Source organism: Apteryx rowi, unplaced genomic scaffold (assembly GCF_003343035.1).
Source record: "Apteryx rowi isolate R43461 unplaced genomic scaffold, aptRow1 scaffold_263, whole genome shotgun sequence".
NCBI classification, from domain to species: domain Eukaryota; kingdom Metazoa; phylum Chordata; class Aves; order Apterygiformes; family Apterygidae; genus Apteryx; species Apteryx rowi.
In genome coordinates this window covers 734,131-761,038 of record NW_020449008.1, presented here as the reverse complement: position 1 = coordinate 761,038, position 26,908 = coordinate 734,131, and the positions used below count along the sequence as shown (strand labels likewise).

Sequence of the window (26,908 nt, the reverse complement as noted above, 5' to 3'; positions counted from 1 at the left end):
TGATGACATCCTACAAGTAACCATCTTGACCTTTAATTAGGAGGAATGGTATAAACAACATCTGAATTTATCTGTCTTCAACACCTACACTGTGGTTACTTTTTCATCTTCTCAGGGTCATTCATGACAAGGCCTTTGTGGATAAGCAGAAGACTGTAATGGTCAATGGGATGGGATGGGAAAAGCTGGTAATGCTTTGGCAACCTCCTGCATTCAGGCAAGATAGCAGACATCTCAGGAGACCAGGTCTCTTCAGCAGATGGGTCCATCTGGCATCCTCAGGAGGGAGTCACCAATCACTGTCATCTTCTGATCACTCTTGGGAGGCTTAGAGTTAATCCTCTGTGTGCTGCTCAGATCRAAGCAAAACTGTTTTCATGAACCTATTTTCAGAACGAGAGTTAAAATTTTAAGATTAACTTCAATTTTAGGGAATACTGTAAAACATACTTAATAAATCTATAAAAATAAGACTGCTGAATAATTCTGCATTTTGCTTATATGGTAATACATGCTCTCAGACTTAACAAAAATAATTGTTTTAACTTCCCTTTTCATGGGCTATAGTAAATCCATAGCAGATGTAAAATAGATACAAGTGGGACACATTACATACTCTTTAATTTCTTTTCTGTCTTTAAAAGTTATTAAATATTTAATTGTGACTTACTTTAATGGCTTACTGATGAAGGTTGTGGTATTCCATGAGGAAGAGTATATAGTCCATATCTACAGACTTTCTTATAGGGCCTGAGAAAGAAAGAGGTATTCTGGCCGTTCCTTACAAGGGAAAAAAAGTGGAGGTGACTTACTTCGGATTCATGAAGAGGAAGTTTCACCTTCCCAGGAAGAGAGAAAACTTCATAAGAGACATTTTATCCTTTTAAAATCAATGGAAAGACTTATTTACTTCTTTCATGTTGGCTTAGCCCTCTTATGGCAACTGAATATGTATTAAAGGATAAATATGGCTCCTTAGCTGATGTAGTCTGATGAGCTAACTAAGCCTGTGATTGGGAGGTCGAGGATCTCCATTTGCAAAATAAATACTTCAGAGAAATATCATTCAGCTTTTACTTTTTTCTGTAAAGCAAACTATACTTAAGAAAAGGTTGCACAATATAGGCCTTGGAATTAAAATGTGCTTTAATTTGATCAACCTATCTTTTTGCATCAAAGGAGCTTCTCCCATATCAATGTCTTGTTTGTCATTAAAGCAGTCTTGTTCATTATTGCTGAATCAAATGTTTGAAACTACGAAAAATAAGTGACTTGTCTGCATGCACAATCTTTCAATTTTAGAATGAAACAGATTGAAGATCAAGCTAACAAATATGCCAAGAATAGAACTGTTGATGAAGTAATTGAAAGGCTGAAGGACAAAGTGTTACAACAGGCAGCAACTATTAAAGACAGCTTTCTTGCCTATAACAAGCAATCAAATGGGAAAATTACTAAAGTTGGTTTGCGGAAGGTAGGAAAATGTTAGATATTTTTCTTTGCCCTGTATTTTTCCCAGAAAGATGATTATTGCCTTAGCATTGTGTGGGTTCACACATCTAGAGTTAAATCTTCCAGGATTGTTTCAGTCACTAATGAGCTAAACAGGCCTCATGCAGGTTATTATATGACAAATAATCTCTGATTTCCTTTAAAAAGACAAAAAATTGTCATCCTGTGGCAGCAGGACACCTTGAAAACTTCCACTGCTCCTAGGGGGATGTATGGATTGGGACTGGGGAGACATGGATGGGACTTAGACATCTCATGTCAACCCACAGTGCACCTTTTATGCAAAGTGAGTGGGCATATCTTAAAGAATTGCTTATCCTTAACTCAGAGTCTTTAAGCCCTCTCCGTAACTGTGTGGTAGTAGCTGATAGACCCTGGATATAGTTGGGTGACGAACAAGACTGTTAAAGGATACAGCATGGCTTAGGGAGAATGACCTAAGCTATTTCTGTGCCATCATTCAGATTTCTCCTACAACAGCTGGCTGTGTACTGGTGTAGCAGCCTCCAGTGAAAGGCTCTTGGACTGCAGTGTTGGTTGTAATCACTCCCTGGGACGCTCCCTGGGATCCCTGACTCTCTTCATGCTCACTCCTGCTCCATTTTCAAAAGAGTTTGCAGTGCTTGCTCATGTCAGGGAAACCTCTAGCCATCTAATACCATTTTATGGCACAGACTGGTCCCCAACAGGAGAGGAAACCCTTTCTATAGCTCTTATTTGAGTTCAGTTGATTTTACCACATTGTCATTTTCCACGGTAATTATTTGATTTTTGGGTGGCTTTGGATGCTTTGTTAGCTGATTTGGGTACAGCATCCCAGTGCTAAAAGGATCTACAACAATGAGAATGTGTTCAAATAGTTTACTTTTTACTTGTCAAGACTTCCAGTTGAATTTTGTATGTGTCTTTTCTGAGGTAGGGTTTTCTGTGCTGTTCTCAGGGCCCGTCACGGCCTTGATTGCTTATCTAACTCTGCATGCTGTCCTTTGGACGGACTTGTGAGGTCATGGATTTGGGATTGTAGCTGTGATGCTTGTGGCACCCAGCTGCACATTTCTTTCTTTTCACACTTCAGATAAAAAATGCTTTGCTGAAAGTTGACACTGGGCAGGAAAAGAGACATGATGGCAGTAACATTTCCCTGGTCTACCTAATTTTAAGCAAAGAGCTGCTGCTGAGTAGTGTTATGACGGTAATTCATACTCTGTCCTTTGTCCAGGTGTTGAGGGAAGATAAGGAGTCAGCAAGGGTCAAAACAGATCCGTACCTTTGAAAATAGCCTGCAGAGTCCCTCGGAACGTTTTGTCCCAATCCATTTTTTACTGTGATTCAGTAATAAACATCATCTTCCCATCCATGTACCATAGGCTGTGCATATTTTCACCAGCTGCTGTTGCAGGGGCAAATGTAATGACTGAAAGGAGATGGCAGAGCTGTAGTCTTCCTTTCTACCCTTCTCGACATAGACCCATGAGGTATGTGCTCCACATCATATGACAGGACGAAGGCTCTGTTACTATAGAGCCTTCCCCTGTGAACATTGTAGCTGCATCCAGCCTCACATCTTCTTACCCTCAAGTGGATATCTTTCTGCAGTTGTGTGCTGGAAGTGAAATTGCTTTGAAATGAAGGGGAGGGGAAGAGGGGGACAAAAACATATAAAACATATAAAACATGTATTTTGTTTGTCTTAATATTTTATTATTAATAATACATTTATTAAGAATGTAGTTAAACTGCAACCCCCCAATACAGATCTGACATCTGTGGCAAATACCTTTGGGACATTGGCTTTGGTTACTGCAATTAATACTTACAATGTGATACCTAAGAGGCTTACATGTTGCCTGCAACTAATGCAGTAATGTTCTTTTTGTCACTGTTAGGCTGAATGAACTCATTCAACCTGCTGCTCTTGCCTCTGCATTGCCTGTCTATGTACAACTCACATTTAAGATATTTGTATAACAACAGAAGCTGTTGAAGAGTCAGTCTTTGTGATTTCATTGTTCTTTTGTTACACTACAGATGATGCATTCCTTAAGCTTCAGCAATGCACAAAGGATAAAAAGCCATCATATATCTGCATCCAGGAATATGCTTCACTGCACTGTGATGTTCTTGGACCCTGCAAAGTTAGCAGAGTTCAGCTGGGTGGAATACTGCCCGGGAACTATGCCCTGCTGCTGATGATTTTGATCATTCAAAAGGGGCATGTTTCTCAGTAACAGTCCTGTTCTGCCCTGCCTTACGCTGAGTGAAATAGTGAGTGAATACCCTGGGATGAATGGTGATGAGAGATCTGGTGTGAGTGAGGGTGATTAAAAAGGACTCCACATTAGAACCGATGTGACAGACTGCTTCATGTCTCAGGGAACTGCTTGGGCATGTGCATTTTCAGGTAAAATACAAACTGAAACTGATTCTCCGTCACTTGTCACTCGTGGTCTTTAAAGATCTGCACCCCTCTTGCAAAAGAAAGGGGTTTTTAACCTCGTTGTCCAAGCAGAATTCCAACTTGGAGTTTTTCAATTCCTTCTGCTTCAGTTTCTTTGACACTTCTGCTGAGATGTTTGTCACCCCCTGCCCTGAATTGTTCAGGAGCACAGCTGCTCTTTGTCCCAGAGGTGGTAGAGTTTCAGCGGTAGATGAAGAGCACCCAGGCATTGGTGTCTGGCACCATTATAGGCATTGTGGGGTACCTCTCCTGGACTCCAGCTGCTGCTTCAGAAGAATGTAGGTCTCCCTCTATCACATCTGCCAGCCTCATACAAATGTTTCGGATATATCAGGTCACTGCAAATGGCACTAGGTACCAACATTCAGGGAATATAACCTGCACTAGGGTGTCCTGGTGAGTAGGTTGTAAAACATTTTGGGGCCCCACCAAAATTTAAGTGATCTCCACTAGTTCAATATTCTTGCATCAGATCCTGACTCTGTAGCTGCACAGATGTGGTGCCCACTCCATTTCCCACCTTAATGTCAGGTTTACAAAGTGCTACTCTGATCCACAGAAGAGAGGACTCATCTAGAGCAGCCAGGGAGGTAGTGTACAGCTGGCCAGAGTTGCTTATGCTCCAGAGGTAGAGTAGGTTACTCAAATAGTAAATAGTATAATGTGGCAGTTGTAGCTATAAAAGGGGACTCGTGTTCTGGTTTGTTATTCCAGGCCAAGCTGTAGAAGTGGGCAAATGCTGTCTGCCTTGGAAGTGGATAAGCTCTGTTTATTTGTATGACACTATGTTAGAGTGGCATGGAGGGAGGAGGCAGAATTCACTCTTAGATTCCTCTGAAGGGTATTCTTGGTATTCTTGAATAACTGAAAACTGCAGACTTCAAAGCACCTTTTAACCTTTGTAGGGTTATACCAATACTGCCAGTTCTCTGTGTTTCTCTTTACAGCTTACAGCATAGACTCCTTTTAGCTGCTTGCCTGTGGAGTGCCAAAGGTGTGAGGAGAGTCAGTTAAGGGGGATGCAGAGCTCCACCTCCTTTACTGCTGGGTACCATGGTACCTCTGGCTTCACTGGCCTGGCTCTCCTGGGAGTTGGGCAAATAGGCAYAGAGTTTGTCTTCATACCTTGGGACTTGGCCAATTATTAATAGAGTTCAAATTCAGGAGGTCGGCCACTGAAGCTCTGTCAGGGGACCTGGGTAATGACCACAATTTGGATGTGTTTCTCCGCTTTGCGATATTTCCTCACTATAAGGTGGTCATCAATTCTTCTTTCTTTAAATATGCAGAAACTATGCATTTTGAGAGCTGTTCAGCACAGGACAATGACCTAGTCTCAGACTTTAATACAACTTAATCTTGTATGCAGTTTGGCAGAATTTTATCACTTTTTCTCTCTAGATGAAAGTGCTAATAGTAGGGGCTGTAGTCACCCATTACTATTGTGACTGATTCTCTCCAGCTTTGACTGGATTTGTATGGCCAAATTTCCTTATCGCCACTATTAAGCATTTGATCTGATGGTAAATACTTGTTCAACTGCACATAAAATGTACTTGCTTGTCCAGAAGCTTTACATTCATTGAATGGAATGATAATTTGCTAATTATTCTCTCTTCCTTTTTTAATGCTCCTTACTCTGTTCATCCATTTAATGATTTTTTTTCTTTTAATCTGTACAATTAGCTAAAATATAATAACAAGAGTAATTGCTGTAGAAACACTTGGAAAGTCAGGACAGAGCTGTGCAGGATAGTTATAAAGGATATGCCCAAATCAGGAGTTACAAAGCAGCTGAAGGAAATGAAAGGGCTGCAACTGGATCTATTCAGGGAAACAGGAGGTGGGAGAAGGAGTAGAAAACCCCTCTACAGTCAGCTGGCAGGTAACAGAAGAGGAGTATAATGGCTGGCTGCTACTACTCCAGACTATTGTACCTGTTCAATGGAGACAGAGATCCCCAGAAGGGGACATGGGAAGAATGCAGAATGGTCCGAAAGGTCCTTGCCAAAATGGATTACATGAAATGCATCCTCGGATCTGCTTTGAAGAGCAGCATCCAGAAGAAATCTTACTTTCCACCTCACTGTAGCTGTGTATGGTTCAGGGGCCTGAGCCCACTTTGCAGCATTCCTTGTCTAAGAATCAGTTGTGATGGTCTTGTGGGGAAAAGTGGTATTAGCAAATTCTACAAATGGCAAATTTCTTCAGACTGCTAAATAAGCTGACGTGGTTGCTTCTGGCACTTTCCACTTTCCAGGTGAAATTTAATCTTAGTCTGGCATTCAATGCTTTTGCTTAAAATGACAGTTTCAAAAATATAGTCAAATTTTGCTCTCTGCARATTCAGTTCAATTCTGTATAGAATTGAAGTTGTATGGAATAGATCTACAGGTAAATGCTTTACTGTATATGTAAGGAAGAGAGATCAATTTTTAGAGTGATTTCAAGTTGAGCTATGGGATAAAACCCCCAAACATTTACTATTCAAAATGGCGTATTAAGCAACAAAGTAGATACTTATATAACTTATTTTATTTCTCTTCTGACAGGTGTTGGAAGATCATGCCAGTGGATGACAATCAATTTAATCTACTAACAGAAAAGTTGGGATTCCCAGATGGAGGGTTGAATTATCTGGATTTTGTGACAATATTTGAAGGTAAAGGAATTTTAACAGCAACACAGCATAAAAAACAAACCTTTCCTGGAAAATGTGGAATGCTCTCTTTCAAGGAAAGCCTATTGCTGAAATTAGGAAGAGATCAGTGGTATGAATTTAGGACACTGATGACCTTTCTCTCTGTAGTTCTTTGATTCCTGATCTAGTTAACCTGCTGCTTATCTAACCCAGGGCTTGAGAGAAACTGGAATATGTGAGATGTGGACTAACTAAAGGCCAAGAAAGTTGTGATGGAGTTATCACTACTAGACTGCAGAAAGTAACGGACTGGTCTCTCTGCTTACGTAGATCCTTCTCCCCAGCATTTCTTACTCTTGTTCACAGTCTTGGGACTGTGTTGTATCCCAAATTCTGATAGTGAACTGTTGTTATAGTAGTGTTGTCCAGCAACGTCTTTTTTCTGTCTAAAAGGTCAGGAAACAGTAACTAATCCTTTCAGGTACAAAGTTAGTAAACCTTTAGTGATAGGCTTTAGTAGCAGCATATGCAACTAGAGCTCTGTGATGTGATCTGGTTAATTACTGGTTTATGGTTTTAATTTAAAGTATTGCTTTTGAATGTTAAAGCTGTTAAGGGAGTTTGCTACCAGAGGGTGCTGAAATGCGGTTGTCTATAATATAATAGCTTTATTGGAGTATGAAGAATCCCAGTGAGATTGTGTAGACACAGGTATATTGTCCACACATGTAATGAGGATGTGGTCTTCGTTGATTTACTGTTGCTGAGGAATGCAACCCAGAGGAATATCTTTGTAATGTGGGAGCATATTGTTTTAGTTTAGCTACTTGCCTTACTCCATCAGTAATTTCATTGATTTCACAGCAGTACGAGTAAGGGTTTCAAGTTTTGCCTCTTTGAAACTGTTTGAATCTGAACTCGTTTTCTTAGGCTGGAACCCTGGGTGAAAGTTGAGTCTAGCAAGTAATTATTCATTTCTCATTTCTTTTATATATTTTTCTTTTATGCTTTAAGTCTAGATTTTCTGGATAAAATTCTGATGCCACAAAAGTCAATGGGAGTTTTGCTATTGACTTCAAGAAGGCCGGTTTTAACTTCTGTATTATGTGTCTCTTCATTATTTTTCTCAGAGGTGTCCAYTGACTTTTCCCACACTGTTTCTATTACTTTCTACTGTCATTATTTCTCTTTAGATCTAAGAAACAGGGGAGAGCTGACTTGTGGCAGGGCTGACGTAATATTCACATTTTTCTTCATTGAGGCCTAGTGTTTAGAAGCATGTGAGTATGGTCAGCTAATCATCTGTCCATCAAAATATTTGCATCCAGTAGCCTAGTAAAAGATGCTTGAAACAAGTTAACCTTGGTGAAAGTGAGTGTGACAACTCTTTAAAGTGTTTTGTCTGTATTTAAAGCTTTTCCTTTTGACAGTCATGAGAATCACAGCTTTTCTTTCAGGAGGTTACTAAAGCTCATAGTTGTGAAAGAAACTGTAATCCACATTTAACTTAAGGCTCAAAAAGCAGAAGGCAAAGAAAAAAAGTGACTTATTTTTCAGTGATTTGTGATTAATTGCGGGGGAGAGGAAGAGAAGCTCTGACCCTTTGGGCTGTAGTCACAGTGCTGATAGAGAGACCTGATTCTCTTTTCATAGACTTCAGTGGGAAGACAACTTGAGTAGAAATTTTCCTGACTAGACCTCAGTGGAGATCAGAATTGAAAAAGGGAGGGATAGTGTGTGTGTTGGGGGGAGGAGGGTTACAGGGTAAAATCATAAGAAACAGAAAATGACACAGTGAATACAGTTTAATGATGTCACTGGAGTAGAGGTACAGGCTTTTGTTGTGTGTAGGTTATTTCTGTCTTCACTTCTATGAATGGATTCCTTTAGAAAGGTCCATTAACTTAGGATTTTTCCAATTGGTTAGGAGTGGAGTGGAGTGAAATGTCAGTGTGTATATTTTTCTTTGAGAGTTTTTCCCATTTTAAAAATCTGAGATGAATTAATTAAAGTTATTATAAAACATACTAGAAATTTGCAAAACATATGAAGGAAACCATGCCTACAAGATGGTGACAACATTTAATCAACTAGGTGAACTGCTAGTGCTGATGTTTTCTTCTCACCCAAAGGTCTGAGAGGCCAAGTGTTGTACAGTGTGATCTTGTAGCTTCATCTGTGTAAACCACTTAGCGGCAAGGGAACGGTTCATCTGGCTAAGCTTTATGGGATTAATGTCTTTCTTGACGAACTGTTGTCTATATCGACCCAAGCAAATACAGATACAGATTTCAATACCCTTTAAAAATACCCTTTTTAGATACCTTTTTAAATACCCTTTCAGCAATGCAAACATACGAATGAACAGTGCTCATGTCCATGTGTGATTGGACAGTGGGATGTAGTATGAAGGCTTCATGGACAAGAGCACATTCACAGCAAATTCTTTTTGTTTGCTGTCCGGTGACAATTCTACTTTTTCCGTATATTCTCTATATGGCTCATATGTCGCAGAAAAACTCTAAAATGTTGAAGAGACTTTATAAGATGTTATTTGGTCTCCTTTTTCCCCAAAGCAAGGCAAAATAGGTACCTAGAGTATCACAGCACAGTGAGCAGAAGGAATCAGAAAAGTCTCAAACGGTGACCAAAATAGCTTTTCTATTGCCTAAAAATACCTTAGCCCTTCAGGACTGGAAGTACATGTTGTGTGCCCTGCTGGGAAGCTGTCTGTCTCCCTTTCCTGATCCTGCTGGGCTGTGAGATAATGAAAGTTAAAGTTGTGACAATATGAAGCTGCCTTTTGTGCAGGACTGAATCTTGCCAGACCTGAACGTCAGGCAAAATAGTATCAAGGTGATACTGTGTAGGTGAACTGGAAAGTAAGAAGTGTTGTGATGGCAGAGCTCCTGAAATACTCTGTGTTGGTTCAAAAYGGTGGAGTATTTAGCCACAATTGAATTACTCCAGGGGAGATGGTCTAGCATGCAGCAGTTGTGCTACGCAGTCAAAGTTGTGACAAATTAATTTCTCTGGTACTGTCTGCAGGAGCTGCAGACAATGTTCCCTCACAGAGACAAGCAATATGACAGCAAATCACAGCTCGCTTAGTATTCATTTTCTCCTCCTCCAGTCTGATACCTTCCTTCCTCAAAACAACCAGGAACCAGAGAAGGCTAAAGCAAAAGGAAAAGACCCTGTCTTAGCTGTGCTTTCTTTAGTCAAGATTACCCTCTAAAAGCTTCCTTCACCTTGTGTTGGGAAGAAGCATAGCAGCTGAGGGAATTCCTGGAAATCAGATGGACACCACTAATACTGTATACAGCTATTGCACTTTGTCATGTTTGGGCTGTAAAAATCACGATTGCAGGTTTCTTGTTTTGTTTATGTTATTTTACTGTGCTATTTATCAGATATGTTTAATATTGTCATTTCAATGCTCGCTGTGCTTTGATTTCATTATTCCAGATGCCAGATTGAATGGGCCGGGAGCTACATTATGTCACAACACAAACCACAGAGGAAATAATGCTAAATATCACTACATGACTGCTGAAGAATGTCTCAGTCAGCTTAATGATAAGCTGATGGAAGTCTATGGGGTAAATACATTGAGCCATGGTTTGCTTTTGGCAGGGAAGCTAGTTGTTATTGTGATACACATATTTGTTCTAAAAGTTGGTTTGGGGGAGCTGTCAGAAAAGTGACTCTAGAAATTATGATAAATTTTGTGTTTTCTGTTGTCTCAGAAAAGTCCAGTTCAAATACATTCATTTTTCAAGACAAAAATGTTTTTTTTCTAACTGCCTTCTCTGCAGCCTTTGCCAAGAARTTAAAAGCTGAGTTATTTTTTCCCATTCTTTTGTGAGTGTAGATTTTGCAATTGTCATAGAATATCTCTGTACTACTCCTTCACAAAATACTCCATGAACACATGAGTGCAGTCTATCAAGAAGAGGTTCTTTTTTTGCTTATTATTTTCTGTAATTACCATTAGAATGTACTCCTTGAAATCCCACCATGGATATACGTAGAATAAGAGAGGTCCCATTTCACAAAAGGTCCATTCCTGTTCCCTGGGAGAACTGGAAAGAGCAGCATTGGGAAAGGGATCCTCTCTTCAAACCGACTTGGACACCCCCAGCAAAGCTGGTGATGCTAACAAGTGATTTCTGAAAATCTTCACCATTCTTAAAGGTGTTTGGACTTTTTATGTCTATTTTAATGGGAGAAGCTGTCTAGCTGCAACATTAATTGCCGTTAAGCCTCGCTTCATAACAGGTTTTCCAAGCATGTGTAAGACAAAGGGCAGAAATAAGGTACCTCTCAATATAGGATTGATGGGAAGTGGAGGCCAATTTGCAGATTTGCATGGGGGCTGGCTTTTTGATGCTCACTGCTTTTGCTCAGTTCTGTACATGCATGAGATGAAAGCAATAGGCCTGTGGTTTACTGCAGACTATCCTATCCTGGCAGAAGTCGTAGTTTGGCATTGCTTAGTAAGGTGGTACTATAAATGCTTTGTATTCTCAAATTGCCTTAAAGTATTTGCCTATTGTCAAAACAAGTCTAGAGCAAACATTTTTTATTTATATTTTAAAATATCTAGTTGACCTGGTAAATACATTTAGTTAAATGTTCCTTGTTAGGACACCTATTCTGCCTTCCGTAACACAGACAGTAACCGTGACGGTATCATCAACATGCTTGACTTTCGACACCTCTTGGACAGCTTTCTGTTTAGTCTTAGAGATGAGGAGTTCTTGCGCCTACTTGGTATGTTGAGAATGAACCTGACCTCCACGTTAAATTACCAAGAATTTTGCCAACTGTTCCAGACCCAAGAAACTGAAGAGGTCCCTCCTTGGCTTATTCCACCTCACAAGTAAGAAAGAAAAAATTGTTTAGTGCTTACATTAATCCGATGTGTTTATAGAAATGAATATGCTGTATGAAAGCTGATATTAGATATGACTGAAAAAAGATTAAAACATATCTTTAACAAACTGAGATTGGGTAGCTCTATAAAGTTATCAGTGATATAGGACTCAATTAAATAAAATACTGAGTCCAACCTTCAGTTAAAATGAATAATAACCCCTGGGGACTGTTCAAATCTGTAAGATTAAACATATATACTGGTACCTGAATTAGAGCCTTAGAGCAGAGCTAACCCCCAAACTGAACAACATAGCTGTATCTCTTGAACATGCAGAATTGGACACACAGTTTGGGGATGTCATTTTGGGTTGAGGAGCAGCTAGGCTATTACCTGCCTGCCACAGTCCCTATCGATTCTGAGACTAGTATCGTTGTCAGTGTGCATTAGAGTTGCACGGGGGTCCACAATCCAGATCTTTTTACCMCCAAAGCACTGAGGATAGACAAGATCAGGTGAGGGGTGCAGAAATGCTGAGGTGCTGTAGAGTGGGTGGAGGATAGAGAAAATATTGCAGCAGCCTCCTTTACTCTGAGAAGTGATACTGTCTAAAATGTCTGGAATTTTAAAGCCTGAGTTTTTCTTTAATGATAAATAGCACTTAGGCACTAAAAAATTCATTCTAAAACCTCAGTGTGAAACTATGTTTAACTATGCAAACAGAAATAAATTGATAAAAATAATGACAAGATTCAGCAGGACTGAAAAAGCTCGTGATCAGCAACTCATCTCTGTTGTGGGAATGAAGATGTGATATATACACATAGGCTTATTTCCCAGTTTTTATTTGTCTCTTACAGTGTTACTGTTGGCTCAGATGCTAGTAATATTTATCTGCTTGGTTTGTTTTTCTTTTTTCCTGAATTGGGCAACTGAGTGAATCAAGGACATCAGTCTAAAACAAGAAAGAAAACTGATGATCATCACTGTGTCTTGCTAACAGTTGGAGTCTGAGATGAATTAATGTCTTGCTCTCATTTCTGTTTTGTTTTGTATTTAGCTCCAAAATTTTCTCATTTCAAAAACTGTTACTGTTTTAGAAATCTCACAATGAAAATATAGTGATTGAAAGCCCTGAGAATGCTTGCAGCTTCTCAGCTAGGTCTTTATACCATTTTAAATGGTCAGTAGTTTAGGTTTATGGAATCTTCTCCCAAATAGTGGAAGTGGGGAAGCTCTGAGAATCAGAAGGTTCCCAGACACCTGGTATACCTTAATGTGGCATTTATTTTTCTAAATCCAAACTGAGCCATAGGCAAAGACTGTCGAGGCCTGGAGCTCTGGAAGTTCAGATGTAACTCAGTTTGTAGTGTTGCAGTTATCCATGACCTAAGTTCTGGTTCTGCATATGCCATGAGTGGTACGAGAACTCAGTTGGTAGGTCAGATGTAATGATCGTGTCTAACATGGTCTGCAGGCTGCGTATTCTGTTGCCTCTCATTTGAGATCCTGATCTGTGGGAGTGCAGTCCAAGAATGCTGGTAAACTGGGTGCAGAAGCCATATGTCTTCAGCATTTTCTTATAAAGCAACAGCCAGAGGAGAAATTGGTACTAGGAAGTAGTATGAGATGGGCAGCTGTGCGTTAAGAGAAATGAGCAGCCTTTCCTCAATTTTCTATCTGAAAGTGCTTAGGAAAGCTAAAGAGCTTTGGGCTCCAAAAGAAGGGCTCTTCTAATGCAGAGGAAGGTGCACTATTTCAAAGAACAGTGAGATATGAGATCCCTTCCCCCCAGTTCCTGGCTAGGTGTGTTCTTGAGTAGCACATTGATTTAGTTGGCTTTCTGCATAGTACAATAGCTTTGCTGKATCCTATTCCAAGGCACCTGTTAATCCCTACATACCTGGAGTCCCCCAGAAGCACAAGGCCCTCAAAAGTTCAGTGCTTGTAATGCTAAGCAGTGACTGAGTTTGTTTGCAAATCTGGGTCTTACTCCCTAAACTTACCAGCTATGTCTTGTTAATGCACAAAGACAGTTTTGATCTAAGTTATTGAAGTAAATCAAGGATAATCTTCCTGGAGTCACTCCAGGATATAATTGTTTCTGAGCTAATTAACATTTCCTTGTATGTGTATAAATGATCATGCCGTCTCTTGAGTTTGAGGGAGAATTGAACAGCATTGATTTGAAAATAAATAGGGAATTACAAAATTTAAAACATCTTTGCTAACCTGCAGCTAGGGAAATAAGGCAGTATTTAAAGAATTAAGTTTACACAGATGTGAAGTAACAGTCTTTAATGTGTATCTTAGAAACTAGGAAGTGAAGTCACCACTACCGTGAAGAACAACAAAAGGAAAGGAAACTTGTAGAGATTAAAGATTCCACTAACGTATAGCATAGTTAGTTGTTTTTTTTTTCTTTTCTGAGAAAAAAACAGATATAACAGATGCAGAGCTAGCTTGTGATCAGGCTCATTACTACCTTGTTATCAAAGCAAGAACCAGATGGCATGACCTAGCAAGGGTAAGAAGAATGTTTTCTTTAAATAAATAAACTGCACTAATATATTTCAGAATATTATGCAATGTTGATCTTCAGATTCTATAAATATTAAAAAAGACCCTTGCAAAATATCTCATTAATGATAAAAACTTACTATATGAGTTAAAAAAAAAATCAACAGTTTGAATAATGTTCAATTTTGGTAGTGTTAATTATATAGTAGCTGCTATTATAGTTGTTTCTAAAACTTTCTTCATATTTTACTTTTGTGGGTTTTATTTAATGGTTCTATTGTAAGATAGTAATTGGCCTCATCTGAGGCCCATTTGACTAGGTGCTGTACACAAACACACACACCCATTTCCATGCTCACACTCAGTGTTACCCAGCACAGTAAAGTTTTTGATTAGGGTGACCATCCAAAGAGACTCTCATAAAACAATCCATAAAAATTAATTCTAATATTTTTTTTAACTGTTGAATAGTTGCAGTACTTGGAGAACAGAGTAGCACAAGGAAAAAATGAATCTAAGTTTTTCATTGAATGTTTGTGTAAGTGAGACAATAGTACTTGTGGTCTGACCTTGTAAGACGAGTGGTAAAAAAACCCAAACAAACAAAGCCAAATCTGATATATATTAGGTATGTAACAAATTAGGGAGAAAATCTGGAGGTGTGCTATTTTCCAGTTTTCATCTTCCACTGGCATGCTTCAGCAGTGGGCATACCCATAGATGGATAGACAATTTTAGTGTTTATATCCCTGTGTTCACTGTCAATAAGAGACTTTCCACATGAAGTCAGTCCACCAGGAGATGTTTTTGAGAGTTGCACATCCGTAGTAGAAAGTGGGAAACACTAAAAATCAAATGAAAAAACATTAAAAAAAAGGAATTCAGACTTGCATGATTTTCCATTTCTTTCTCAATTCACATTATTCATTAAGCTTATAGAGAGATCAAATGTTTTGTCAAACTTGTTGGTTCTTGTTAGTGATGATTTCTTTTACATTCCAGAGTTTTCAGGAATATGACAGTGAAGGAAATGTCATTATACAGCCAGAGGATTTGAAAAAAGTCTTGTTCAGATTTGGCATTCCAGTCACCCCAGAAGAATTTAAGAAGCTTTGGGCAAGGTATGACAACTCTAAATGATTAGCTCTTACAATAATGTATCTTTTATAGGATTACAGAGCCTTTGGCAGTGCAGTGAATTACAATAGATTACACTGCACAAGAAAACTTTTATTTTGTTATGAATGTGACCTTAGATCATGACAATGTGTTACAGGAGGTTACATTGTGTCATACTAAGCTCAAGAATACAATTAGATCCATCAGTTTTCAATGAATTCAAAGACAGTATTTCTGTTGACTTAAGTATTACTGGTCCCTTTAATTTAATATATGTGTTCATCTTGGATGGCACTTTGGGGTCACAAGTTAAATTAACTTGGTTTTCATCAATTTTGTTTATACTCGCAAATGCCTACCTCAGTTTGTTCTGAGTGAAAGTCAGACCCAAGTGTCTCAGGTCAGCTGGGAAATGCACACAGAACTTCCACCAAGGAGCTCCATAGAGTGTCTCTATTACACATCTGTCTGAAGTCAGTGCTACCAGCCTCTCCTTTTCAGAGCACTAAATTTGCTTGCAACATTTTTAACCTAAATAAAAGTGATTCAGTCAGAAGAAAAATGCTATATACCAAATACATAACAAAAGAAAGTAAGGTAATTTCATGCTGTGTAAAGATGGCAAGTAATATCATGAAATGTTTTTATAGACAAGTAATTTGTTGTGAAGTGGGGGGGAAATACTTGTCTGCTCTCAGCTAAGAGGAGCTGTGCAATAAACAGTCTTTGAGATGGCATAGATGTCAGCTGTATGTGACATTATATAAAAACCTACCTTCATTACAGCTTTATTTAAAAAAAATAACCACTCTCCCCAACATATGGAACCCAAGTGTATTGCACCTTGGTTTCAAACTGCATTAACTATATGTTTTTTTTTCTTAGCACTGATTCATCTCTGAATTATTTTCTACTCCATTAGATTTTACTTTCCATTCTTATTCCTTATGGATGCCATGGCACACTGAAGAGTATCCTTTTCATGCAGTCATCTGCTGCACAGTTTCACTCCCATAAGCCACTGCTTTTATAGAATAGATAAAATCTCTTACGTGCCTGATACGTCTGTAAGTTGAATAAAGGAATTAGAGTGAAGCTGAGGCTAAATTAGTCATTACCATGCATCGGAGCACTAGCAGGGAGAGACTGCAGGGGACAAACCTATGGAAATGTTCATACCTAAGAAAATACGAAAAATGTTTACGAAGTTAAGCACACATTGCTGAAGGGTTGTTACAATTCTGAGCACCCAGATTTGTGTGACCTGTTTGAGACATTTGGGGCTGAAGTTTTAGAAGACAGGTGCTCTTTGTCTCAAGTCAGACACTGCAAAGCAGCTGTACTGAGAGCTGGAGAATGCTCCTGACAATTTGGTCCTCAGGGTAAAATTTTCAGAAATGACTGTGATTACGAAGCATAAGTCCTATCTTTTGAGTCTCATATAAAGTCACTCACTCATTCTCTGTGTAGTATGGCACCTCCATAAGGAAAGGAAGTCAGTGAGATTTAAGCTGCTAAGTCACTTAAGGACATCTGTAATGACTTTCTCTGAGGAATACATGAATATTTAAAAAGAGTATTTCCTTTTCAAGGTATGATACAGATGCAAAAAGATATCTTACTCACCAAGAATTGTTACAGAAACTGGGGATAGAGTTTGCACCCGCTGACACAGGGCTCAGCACACATATCGCAGAAGACAACTGTGCACACTTAAAAGCACATTATAATAATCAGCAAAAGAAGCATTCAAAGCTGGAAGAGCAGCAGAAACAGCAAACTAAGGCTCTGCATGTAAACGAAATGAAAAAGCAGATCAAGTAAGTTATTTATGAGCTTAGCATATAACTTTCTGTGTTTGTGTTTAGTTTGTTAAGATGACAGTATGTACAATACAAGTGTTATTTTACAAAAATAGTCTGTTGGGGCCCTTGCGGTACTTCAGAACAACAATCTATATGAAATATAGAGTATGGAACTACACTGTTTAGGATTAGTTGCTTAGCACAACTTGCTTAGCATTAGTAGCTAAATTTGCTGAAGCCTTAGGCCTCAGGCTGTAGCCGCTGCTATGTGCTTTAAAGTAGTTTTACCAAGGACACTGGTGCAGCTGGAAATGATACATCCTGAGAAAGTACAGATAAACTAGCAGAAGCCAGTGGGAACCAAGGTTAAGGGTAAGATAGCTTTGCTAAATAAGTAGCAAGGTACAAGGCATGATCGCTGCGTGCGTGATCGGTGCCATGATTGGCTACCTGTGACATAATCTGCATGGTGATTGGCCTAGCAAAGTGTACGACTGCACAAACATATATAAGATGGGCAAATTGCCGAATAAAGATGGAATTGAACCTGCATTCTGTGAATGCGTATGATTCATTCCCGTCACTCCCGCGGACCACGACATCAGTCTCTGAAAAGGAGTCTTAGAAGGTACTGGACAAGGTTTATACATAGTGTTATTCCCATGATTTTGCTGGAGATAAGTCTAGCTCAGCAAGCATTGTGAAGTGATTTTTAAAATATTCTCCATGGCTGTATATTACCCATTTTATAGACTTTATGGAAGCATCTGTATTGATAAATCAGAGTGTCCACAAACATTCCCAGATGCTGGAATGTGATCATCTATGCTGTTAAAGTGCCAGAACAATCCTTGTTGCTCTTTGGCCTGTGTCAATTAATATTTTCCCTGATCACTCCCAGCACAGTTCAGGAGCAAGAATGCTTCAAGGACCGTACCTAATAGGCAGTTTGCAGGCAGCTGCTCTCTTTCAGCGGCTGGGAAGGTTCACCAGCAGGGAAGTGCCAGCATTCCCTGTTTATTGCTATAGACACAGCCTACGGTTCCAGTCCTGACATTGCTGTCAGCTCAGACTGAGCAAGTGCAGTTTGGTCACCCTGCAGTTCTCTCCTTCTCAGGCTGCTCCTGGCAGTGTAGGCTTAGACCTACCTGATTATGATCAGCAGGGGCTTTTATTGCAGCTGCAATGGCTGGACATATAGGACACTTTGGTCCCATATCCTATCCTGCCCCTTGGATGAGAGCAAAGTAGCAATCACAGTTGGTTTCACAGCCCTCTAACAGCTACTTAAGAGGTCAGTAAATGCCTCAGCAGAAGCAGCAAAAAAACAGCCGCAACAAGGATGGACCCTCGCTCCATATGAGAGAAATAAACCTCTTCTCTCTAAGCAAGAGGAGTCTCTGCCTCAAACAAAATCAACACTCACAAAGTTAATAGGTCATCGCTCCTGAGAAGAGCATTTGACAAAGAAATGACAAAACGATATCCTGCTCAGAGTGAAGTCTAATGATCCATGCTTGCCCTGGTGAGTCAGTGGTAATTAGCCTGCTGCTGTTCATAGGATTCCCAAACCTGCCAACAGAATGAGGCAGCAGGAGAATCCGCTGCCCCAGTACTGTGCTATTAAAACTTTATATTCCAGGTTTTGGCCAGATACCACCTGGGTGCTTATCATGCTTTCCCTCCTTTCCAGAACTGTTTTTTTTTTTTTTTTAATGAGTATAAACCCTCAGGAGCAAGACAATACACAAATATATACCCCCAAGAGCACAGAGTTGCTTTCTTTTGTTCTTGGAAAGTATCTAGATGTTGTAGAAGCTAATAAATTATTATTAATAGTAATAATGATAATTCCCTATGACATTGTTGATACAGGTGTTACACTCATAAACAAAGATGAGAAACTGTCTCTTGCAGGTAAAGAGTCATCCTCAGTAATCATTAGACAAAAAACAAAAAAGAGAGAAGCCTCTAAGCTAAGACTTTTGGCTTTTTATCCTGATTTTTTTAATGCTATTTTTCAGTGTTCCAAATAGTATAAAGGAGTCAAGGGCAAAACTCTCCTTTCTGTCCAGCATCACAACTCTCCCATGTGCACTGCAGCTCTCTGTGGCGTACTCTGCCCTCGTGACGCACACAGGTATCAGCAAATGTTCCACCTGTGAAAAAACTGTCTAATATACAACAGAGATGATTAGGCAGCCAGTGTGCTGTAGGTGTTGGTTATTACAGTATTTGCAACTGACTGATGTGAAGCTTGGGCCCTAACTGTCTCATGCTGGGCTCTTCCACTCCATTTGTTGTACCAGCCAGTTGTCTCTAATCTTACCCTTGGATGAAGAGCTCTTTTGGTCAGGAACTATCTATTTCTTACCCATTAGTGCAAGCCCAAGTGCAATCTGGCCCTACCTCCAATGCTATAACTAATATGTAATACTGCAAGTAGGGAGAAGGCTGTACTGCAAGCAGAAATTATGCAGAAATTATGCGGATACTCATCCTAAGGCAGTGGAGAGTAATTTAATCAGTGAGGAAGACACACGAGGTAAAAAAAAAAAAAATCATTTAGAACTGTTTGGTTTTGAAAACCTTCCATGACAACAGCTATATACACATGCATATACAAATACATACATGCAGTGATTGCTTAATCATCATTCGGAGGAAAACAGAAATTGGCAGACTGGATCAGAGACCATCTAATTTAGTTATCTGGTAGTAAGCAAAGCCAGATGTTTCTGGTTGAGGTGGAACAGCCTTCTAAGAGATGAACATAGAAAATTCTGCCCCCTAAACTAGGGCTGTCTCATTCTGGGCTATGACAAAGTTTAGTTTCTGCCTACAGACAAGATTTTCATATCCTTTTCGCAAAGGATGTTATCATTAATTGTTACTATTCTGGCTTTTCCTGATATATATATCCAGTTTTGTTCTTAATCTTTTAAAATTTTTGGAGTCAGTGCCTTCTTCTGGGAATGAGTCCCACAGCTTTATTGCTTGTGGTCTGCAAAATTATGTCTTGTTATCGATTACTCCCACCTTTCAATTCCACTGAATGTTCCCTTCTTGTTTCCCACACTTTCTTACCCACTTCCTGGCCAGCGGGAGTGGTCCTGTGGTAGCAGGTCCTGTGTGGCTTTCTCTCTTGGAAAGCTAGAAGTGCAAGAGGAGTTGAATCCAGGCCTCTGAACTCCTCAAATTTCACATAGGGCCTTGGAAAGCTGTAAATGACTCTTCAGCCAGAATCATTGTTTGAAGAATGAAATCCAGCTGCACGGTGACTGTGAAGGCCGCGATCCAGTGGACTGTCAGTCTTCCACTACAGAAGGAGAAAAGACAGCATGAGACACAGGGAGCAGAAATGGGCACCATGGCCTTCTACCGTAAAAAGTCAGTGTAAGGAGATCTGTTCTTGGGCAGGAGAGCTGATGTAGTGGCTACAAAACACAATCCTGATCATCTACCTGGCTCTCAGCCCCCACTTCATTCTCACTGAGTTGGGAAATTGATTGCTTTCACCTGTCAAATTCTGCCTGGGAGGAGGCAGTTCCCCGAGGAGTGGATTTCTAGGACCCACTTTAGTACCACTGGGAGCAGCACCCACCCCACCTTGTGTGATCATGCTCAAGCTCTCCCTTTACCATTTACACAGTGGCTGTATCCAGCCTGTGTCCTTTCTCCTGGCTTTCTGCAAGGGCCGTGAACCTCACCCTAACAGCTTTGGAGCAGTTTTGGTGCTTTGTGATTACACACTGTGAAGCAGACAAAGGCTCTGGACGTCTTAAAATTCAAAACATACTGCTGAGCCTTTTTTTTTCTTTTTCTGTTGTAACTCACAGGAACAAATAACCCAAATTAGAAACAGGCATTGAACAGTGGCTCTCCAGCTCTTCAAGAGAAATACAAAACATTTGCAAGAAAATATATTTTGGCAATGTAGTTTGATCTATGGTTTAAAACCTCGTGTACTCCATGCACATATTTACTGCTGCAAGTGGAATAACTACTGCTTGGAAACCTTTACTCAGTCCAAAAAATATTGCATGCTTCGAGTTTCTAAAAATATGAATCTCAAAAACTGTTTTGACTTTACCTCATCCTCTCAATTGGCAAGGTTTAAGTGGAAAATAATAGCAATGAAGAGCTATCATTTAACAGAATAGCGCTGAAGTAACATACAACCGTAAAGGATTCCAGAATTTTTCTGCAGTGAGGATACAACATGGACCATATCCTTTAAAGCACACCTTTACAATGTGAGAGGAGCAGTGCTATGTAGTCTTCTGAGACTGGAGGAGGTTTATCTCTCAGTGAATTTACAAAGTGCCCTTAGGGTAGTCAGTTGTTTTTGACTTTTAGACTGTTGCACCCTGCTTCCTAGGTGTGACTGTCTTGGTGTGTTGGTGTACTGAGGCCCAGCACCCAGCCTCTTCCACTGTTCCCCCTTGCACTCTCTTTGTAAAGCCCTGGTTCTTAAGCTGTGACGTATTATAATAATTCAAAAAAATCAAACTTTCTGTCAGTCAGTTTTAGATTTCACCTCTGCTGGGAAATCTGTAGGCCTCTGAACATAATAAAAGTTGAATCCCAGACATATGATCAGCAGATATTGGATCTGTATGGTCTCCTATCTAGCAGAAGGATGAGGCAATCTGAGTTGGTTAGTCAGTAGTTAGATACATGGAGATTCAAGACAGTGAAGCCAGCCTGAACCATTGGCCCTGCTCTGATATGCATTCTCTGCAGCATTCTTCTGTATTCTTTCCAATACAAGTCTTGCTTTGAGTGAGATCCAAATACCACATGGCAACAGGAGCATTATGTGAAAAAGAGGAAGGAATTAACTAGAAGAAAGAGATTTGAAAGTGAGAGAAAAGGCGATAGCTCTTTAGGGGCTTTTAGAAACTCTGAAACACACTGGCAATATTGCAGGCTCCTTGAAAAGATTCACATGATGCTTTGAAACTGCTATGCAGTATAGATTCATCAGAAGGAAGCTCACAGCTATTTTCTGGAATATTACAGGCATAGGAGCTATCAATGTTTTTAATGGTATAAAACCAAGCCAGGGTGAGAGGGCAAACTATGCAGCTATAGAAAGCAGGTTGAAGGAACATTGCACTCCCAAGGAAAGTTAAATTCTTGAAAGATACAGGTTTTATATGAGAAAGCAAAAGGAGGAATTCTTTGAAGAATTTTTGGTTGATCTTAAAATAATGAATCAGTCAAGTAGTATGGCATGTTGAGAGATTCTGTTGTAAGGGATCAGATAGTGATTGGAATCRGAGATCAAAGCTACAGAAAAGATGCCAGGAAGCTAGGATCTAGAGCTGGGAAAATCTGTTTAGGCAAGCTAGGCCAGTCATAAGGGACAGTATGAAGGTATCAGAAGGGGAATGGGACATGCTGACTATTGGAAAAGGAAAATGGAAAGCAGCTTTGAAGAGACTCTTCAGAGCTATCTGCAAGAAGTTGCAAAAATGAGATATGGGAAAATTCACAGATTTAAATTATGTCTAGGAGTTTGGAGATACTGCAGCAGCTATAACAAAATGCAGTTATTTTGCAAGACCTTGCAACTGGAAAAGCAGAAACAAAACAGAATACCTAATGCAAACCCCAAATCTGTATGATGGTGCGCAAACCGAAAGTGCATTGTAACACCACACAGGGATTCTCTTCAAAAGCTGCAACAGAGAGCTGCAGACTAAGGATAAACACCTCTAAATTCAAAACTGGTGCTCAGCCAATGTTACGTCGAAAAACACTGTAAAAAATTCAAATCAGGAATCTATGCATATAAAGAAAGATTATTGAAACTGAGGGTGTGTACTGAGAATCAAATTCCTACTGAAGGATTATATGAACTTAAATTGAAAAGAAAGGATAAAAACGGTAGTTTAAGTTTCAGTTTATGGGCACAAAGAGCTAATATTGGGTCTAAAAATATGCCTATTCCTCGGCTTGATTAAAGCAGTGAATCTGGTGAAGGAACCGTAAACACAGGAGATCAGTCCCCAGAAGTCTGTAATGTCAGAGATAAAGTAGACACAGAATATAAAACCGTATTCTCCCAACACTCTGTGCTACTACAAATGCTCCTCTGGTTGTGACATAGAAGCTTATAAAGGAGCTAGATCACATAAGAATAGTGGGGAGAAGTTTAAAAATGGAAGAGCCACTTAGCAACAGTAAGAAAAAAAGACAAGTCACCGAGATTGTCCGTACAACCAGTGAGGCTAAACATATGTGTCAGGACAGACACTTTCCTATAGAGGATATTTCCAGGAAAAGGACTGCATATGTTTGTACAAATACATATAAACTTTTGTACAAATTTATATTCTTGTACTGGATCTGAGCAGAATTCCTTGCATGAGAGGAGTTCAACACTATGCACTTTTCGTCCAATATACAGGAAATACTGCTTTCACAGACTTTCTTTTGGCTAAGAATTCATTCTTGAGATTTTACACGGAAGCATAAGAAAGGCCATTCACTTGAAGCAACTGTGGCTGCTAAAATAGATACTGAAGATGTCCAGTAGGCAACCTGAGAAAAGCACCCGGGAGGGTCTGAGAAGTAGGATTAGACAGAAATACAAATGTAAGGACAGAGAAATAACATAAAAGATGAACTGAAAACAAGACACAAAAGGGCCATTAAAAATACGCTGTCCACAAAGATAAGGTGTCCAGAGGCCTGTTAGCATAGTGAAAGTTACAGGGAAGTTCGTATCAAGCCTGGCAATCTGCGCAAGCAGCTTTTGAGTCGCTGCATGAAATGCACATACAGGACTGGCAATCTGGGAAAAGAGTTCCTAAATTTAAGGCATTAATAAAGACAACTCCTGACCTTATGTATCTTGACACTAGAAGACAGACAAAGTTGTCAAAAGATGGCTTACAGGCAATATTATTAAAAAGATAAACAATGGAAATCTGTGGGCTGTGGTTCTAAGGCACTTGTGAACACTGTGATTCTGGGCACAAACTGGGAGAGCGGGGCTCTGAATCTGCTATATGATTGCAAGAAATGTTACATATTTGTTTATTGATCTATTATGGTCAGAGCTGACACAAACCACTTTGTAGCCATGGCGAAAGAAAGATTAGCTTCCAGAATATAAAAATGCTGTGACTTTTTGGTGGGTTTTTTTTTTCAGCTAAAACCATTCAGTGTGACAGTAAAGTTTAAGCTGGAGAAATAATTATTGATTGAACACATACTTTCTAGAGCATTTAATGAGTCTATTCTTGAAAACAACACAGAAATGACATAATACATGGAAATTTAATTTAAAAAAAGAATTGTTTGTTTTCAAAAGAAAGTGGGCTGGGTTTGCAGAGGCTATACAGAAGGTGACACAATGCAGAAAATCCTGAAGATTACTACCTGTTCGGTAGACAGAGCATTGCATACCAAGCCCATATCACCAATTCAGGTTAGAGTTTTCTATGTTTAGTGGCATACACTTCAGAGGTAACAACATAGTGGTGTCAGTGTATTACAACCTGACATGCTTCACAAAGTACGGGGGACTCATAAGGCTATTCAAAAATGTGAAAGAAAAGAGCATATGTGGATACATCTGAACCTGTTGTAGGTATCCAACTTAGGCATTAACCTGAAATTGTATTTTGATAGAATTTGATGTCAGAACATGTCACAGCATACACTAACTCTTTATTTGTTTGGGTATGGCATCCCAGAAATTTTGTCTAGCAATGGTCCACTGTTCAGCAGCTAGGACTTGAAATGATTTGTAAGAGATGATTGCAACATGTTCCATACAATCCAGATATCCTCAGTTCAATGGTGAGCTGAGTTGAAACTGTTAAAAGACAGTTCAGGTAGGCTGTGCTTTTTCTGAACTTGAGAACACATCTTTGAAAAATGGTTTATTGCCAGCTGAAACTTTATGGAGCAGACAGTCCCAGTATTCCCATTTTCATCCAAATGACAGTGGAAGATACAATGGGTCTGAATCATATAATAAATTGCTAACAACCCACAAAAGTCATATTATAATGCAAATCTTGTAAGGTAGGTGATGCTGTTCTTATAAACAATGGTGTTTCCTGGGCTCTGAGAGTTGTGGGGAAATTACTCTGTGTTCATGTGAAGTACAAACTCCAGAAGGACGATTCTTAGGAGAAACAATTGACAAGGAAAATGTATTGCTCTTGTAAGGAAAATACTGAACATATAGCCTCTTGAAAAGAAATGGAAAACTGAGGATTCTGCAATGCTGTGAGTGGAAAGACAGCACTAGTAACTAGAGCTGAGACCAGATGCCTCTGAGGAGATCCATGAGAGGTTGTAGAGCTCTGAGGGGACTCACTGAGCATTGCTAAAAAGCCTATGAAGTTTAGCATGTCCTTTACTGGTCTTATAAGAACTGACTACGCAGTATTCATACAAAGGAGCAAATATAAGAATTGGATACTGGTCCACTGACAGTGGCTTAACAGGGAGCAGAGTGAACTGGCCTAAGCTCTTAGTCAGATCCACAGGCAAGCTTGGCAAGAGATTGAGGCAATGAATCATGCTTGATTATGTGGGTTACGATCTTGAACTGCATTATCTCTGTAATAAGCCTTTTATAGTACAAATCCTGATTCTCTAAAGTACTTACACTCCACACACTGTAGTCTAGGGCTGTCAGAAAGAGCAGTCCCAAAGCAAATGGAGTGCAGCTGTAGTTGTTAACCCAAATCAAAACTTGTTATTTCTTCCATAAGGGTGTCATCTTGTAAGTGATAAATATATGTAGATAATTTATTTATGCTTGATAATCTCCATCAAGACGTAATTCACAGCTATTTTGATCTTGCATTAATCTTCAGTGACTTTGGCAGTGAGTTGAGAATGTGCAGTAATGAGAGACGTCTGTGCCTGCCTGATCCTCTTGAGCCAAAATGTGGAGAGGCTTGTATTGACTCAAGAGTAAAGAGGCTGGGAGGGATATTGCTTGGGTTTCCAAAGTTTCCTCAAACGGTTCCTGATGTCATTGAGATGTAAGTGACAAAATAAGTGGAAAGAAGAGCCAATGTTTTGAGGCCTGAATTTGGTAGTGTACAGGAAATGGTAAGTACCTCAGAGAAGTTTTAAGGTGCTGTTACAAAGCCCACATAAGTCAGCAGGAGCACTGCACATCTTCCCTCAGGCGTGGATCAGGCCCTGCACTACTTCAGTTTTGCTCAGGTCTAATTGCTTTTCTTAAATAGTTCCTTTTACTATATCAAAGTTTCAGGAGCTTCAAATTGTAGACAGTATTTTGCCAAACCCTTATCATTGTAACAGCTGTACGTTTTGTATCTCTGATCAGGACAGACTTTAAAAGATAGAGAACTATATTTTGTATCTGCAGTTCTGAATGGGCAGGGTAATCAGTTAATCATCCAAGAGTCATTTGTTTACAATGGGAAGTTTTACCTATACAATTCTGTGTGCAAATTAAATAGCGGGGGGAGGTGGGAGGGGGAGAAGAAAAAACGTGAAGTTTTCTTGTAAACAATTTGGCATTGCAATGATTTTTTTTTATCAGTCTTTGGATAAACTATATGAAATTACCATATACAAATTAGCTCAAGATCTTTCTCTGCCCTTCCACCTCTATTTTGTATATTTGTTTTTATCCTTTTTACCTTTTTATCTTATTTAACAAGGGAGCTAAAAAAAAMCCCTGCTCTCTTTCAGGGATAAATTTAGGGATTACTTCCAAGATTTCAACAAGGTCTTTCAAAAAATGGATAAAAATAGAGGTGGCTACATAACAGTATGTGACCTGCACAAGATACTGCAAGAATTCAGCTATCTCCTCGACTATGATCAGTTCAGTGGTCTTCTAAATGGGTTTGTATGATTATCTCCTAAGTGTCTCTTTGGTCACATCTACCAAAGGCTGTAAGCTTGTACTCAGCATTAAACATGTAAGAAGCTCTGTTAAAAGTAATGAAGGTACCCACATG

The 26,908-nt window shown here is 39.4% G+C and overlaps 1 protein-coding gene across 1 annotated transcript in view; it reads left to right on the top strand.

Annotated features, from left to right (window-relative positions):
- EFCAB6 (EF-hand calcium binding domain 6) overlaps positions 1-26,908 on the top strand; it is a 113,481-nt gene that overhangs the window by 56,584 nt on the left and 29,989 nt on the right. The window contains exons 19-29 of the mRNA XM_026067846.1: positions 1,303-1,474; positions 2,588-2,704; positions 3,855-3,913; positions 6,523-6,632; positions 10,080-10,213; positions 11,261-11,496; positions 12,351-12,357; positions 13,922-14,017; positions 15,013-15,131; positions 16,722-16,949; positions 26,637-26,792. Of these exons, the coding sequence (XP_025923631.1) occupies positions 1,303-1,474; positions 2,588-2,704; positions 3,855-3,913; positions 6,523-6,632; positions 10,080-10,213; positions 11,261-11,496; positions 12,351-12,357; positions 13,922-14,017; positions 15,013-15,131; positions 16,722-16,949; positions 26,637-26,792 (1,434 nt within the window). The remainder of the gene's footprint in view (positions 1-1,302; positions 1,475-2,587; positions 2,705-3,854; positions 3,914-6,522; positions 6,633-10,079; positions 10,214-11,260; positions 11,497-12,350; positions 12,358-13,921; positions 14,018-15,012; positions 15,132-16,721; positions 16,950-26,636; positions 26,793-26,908) is intronic.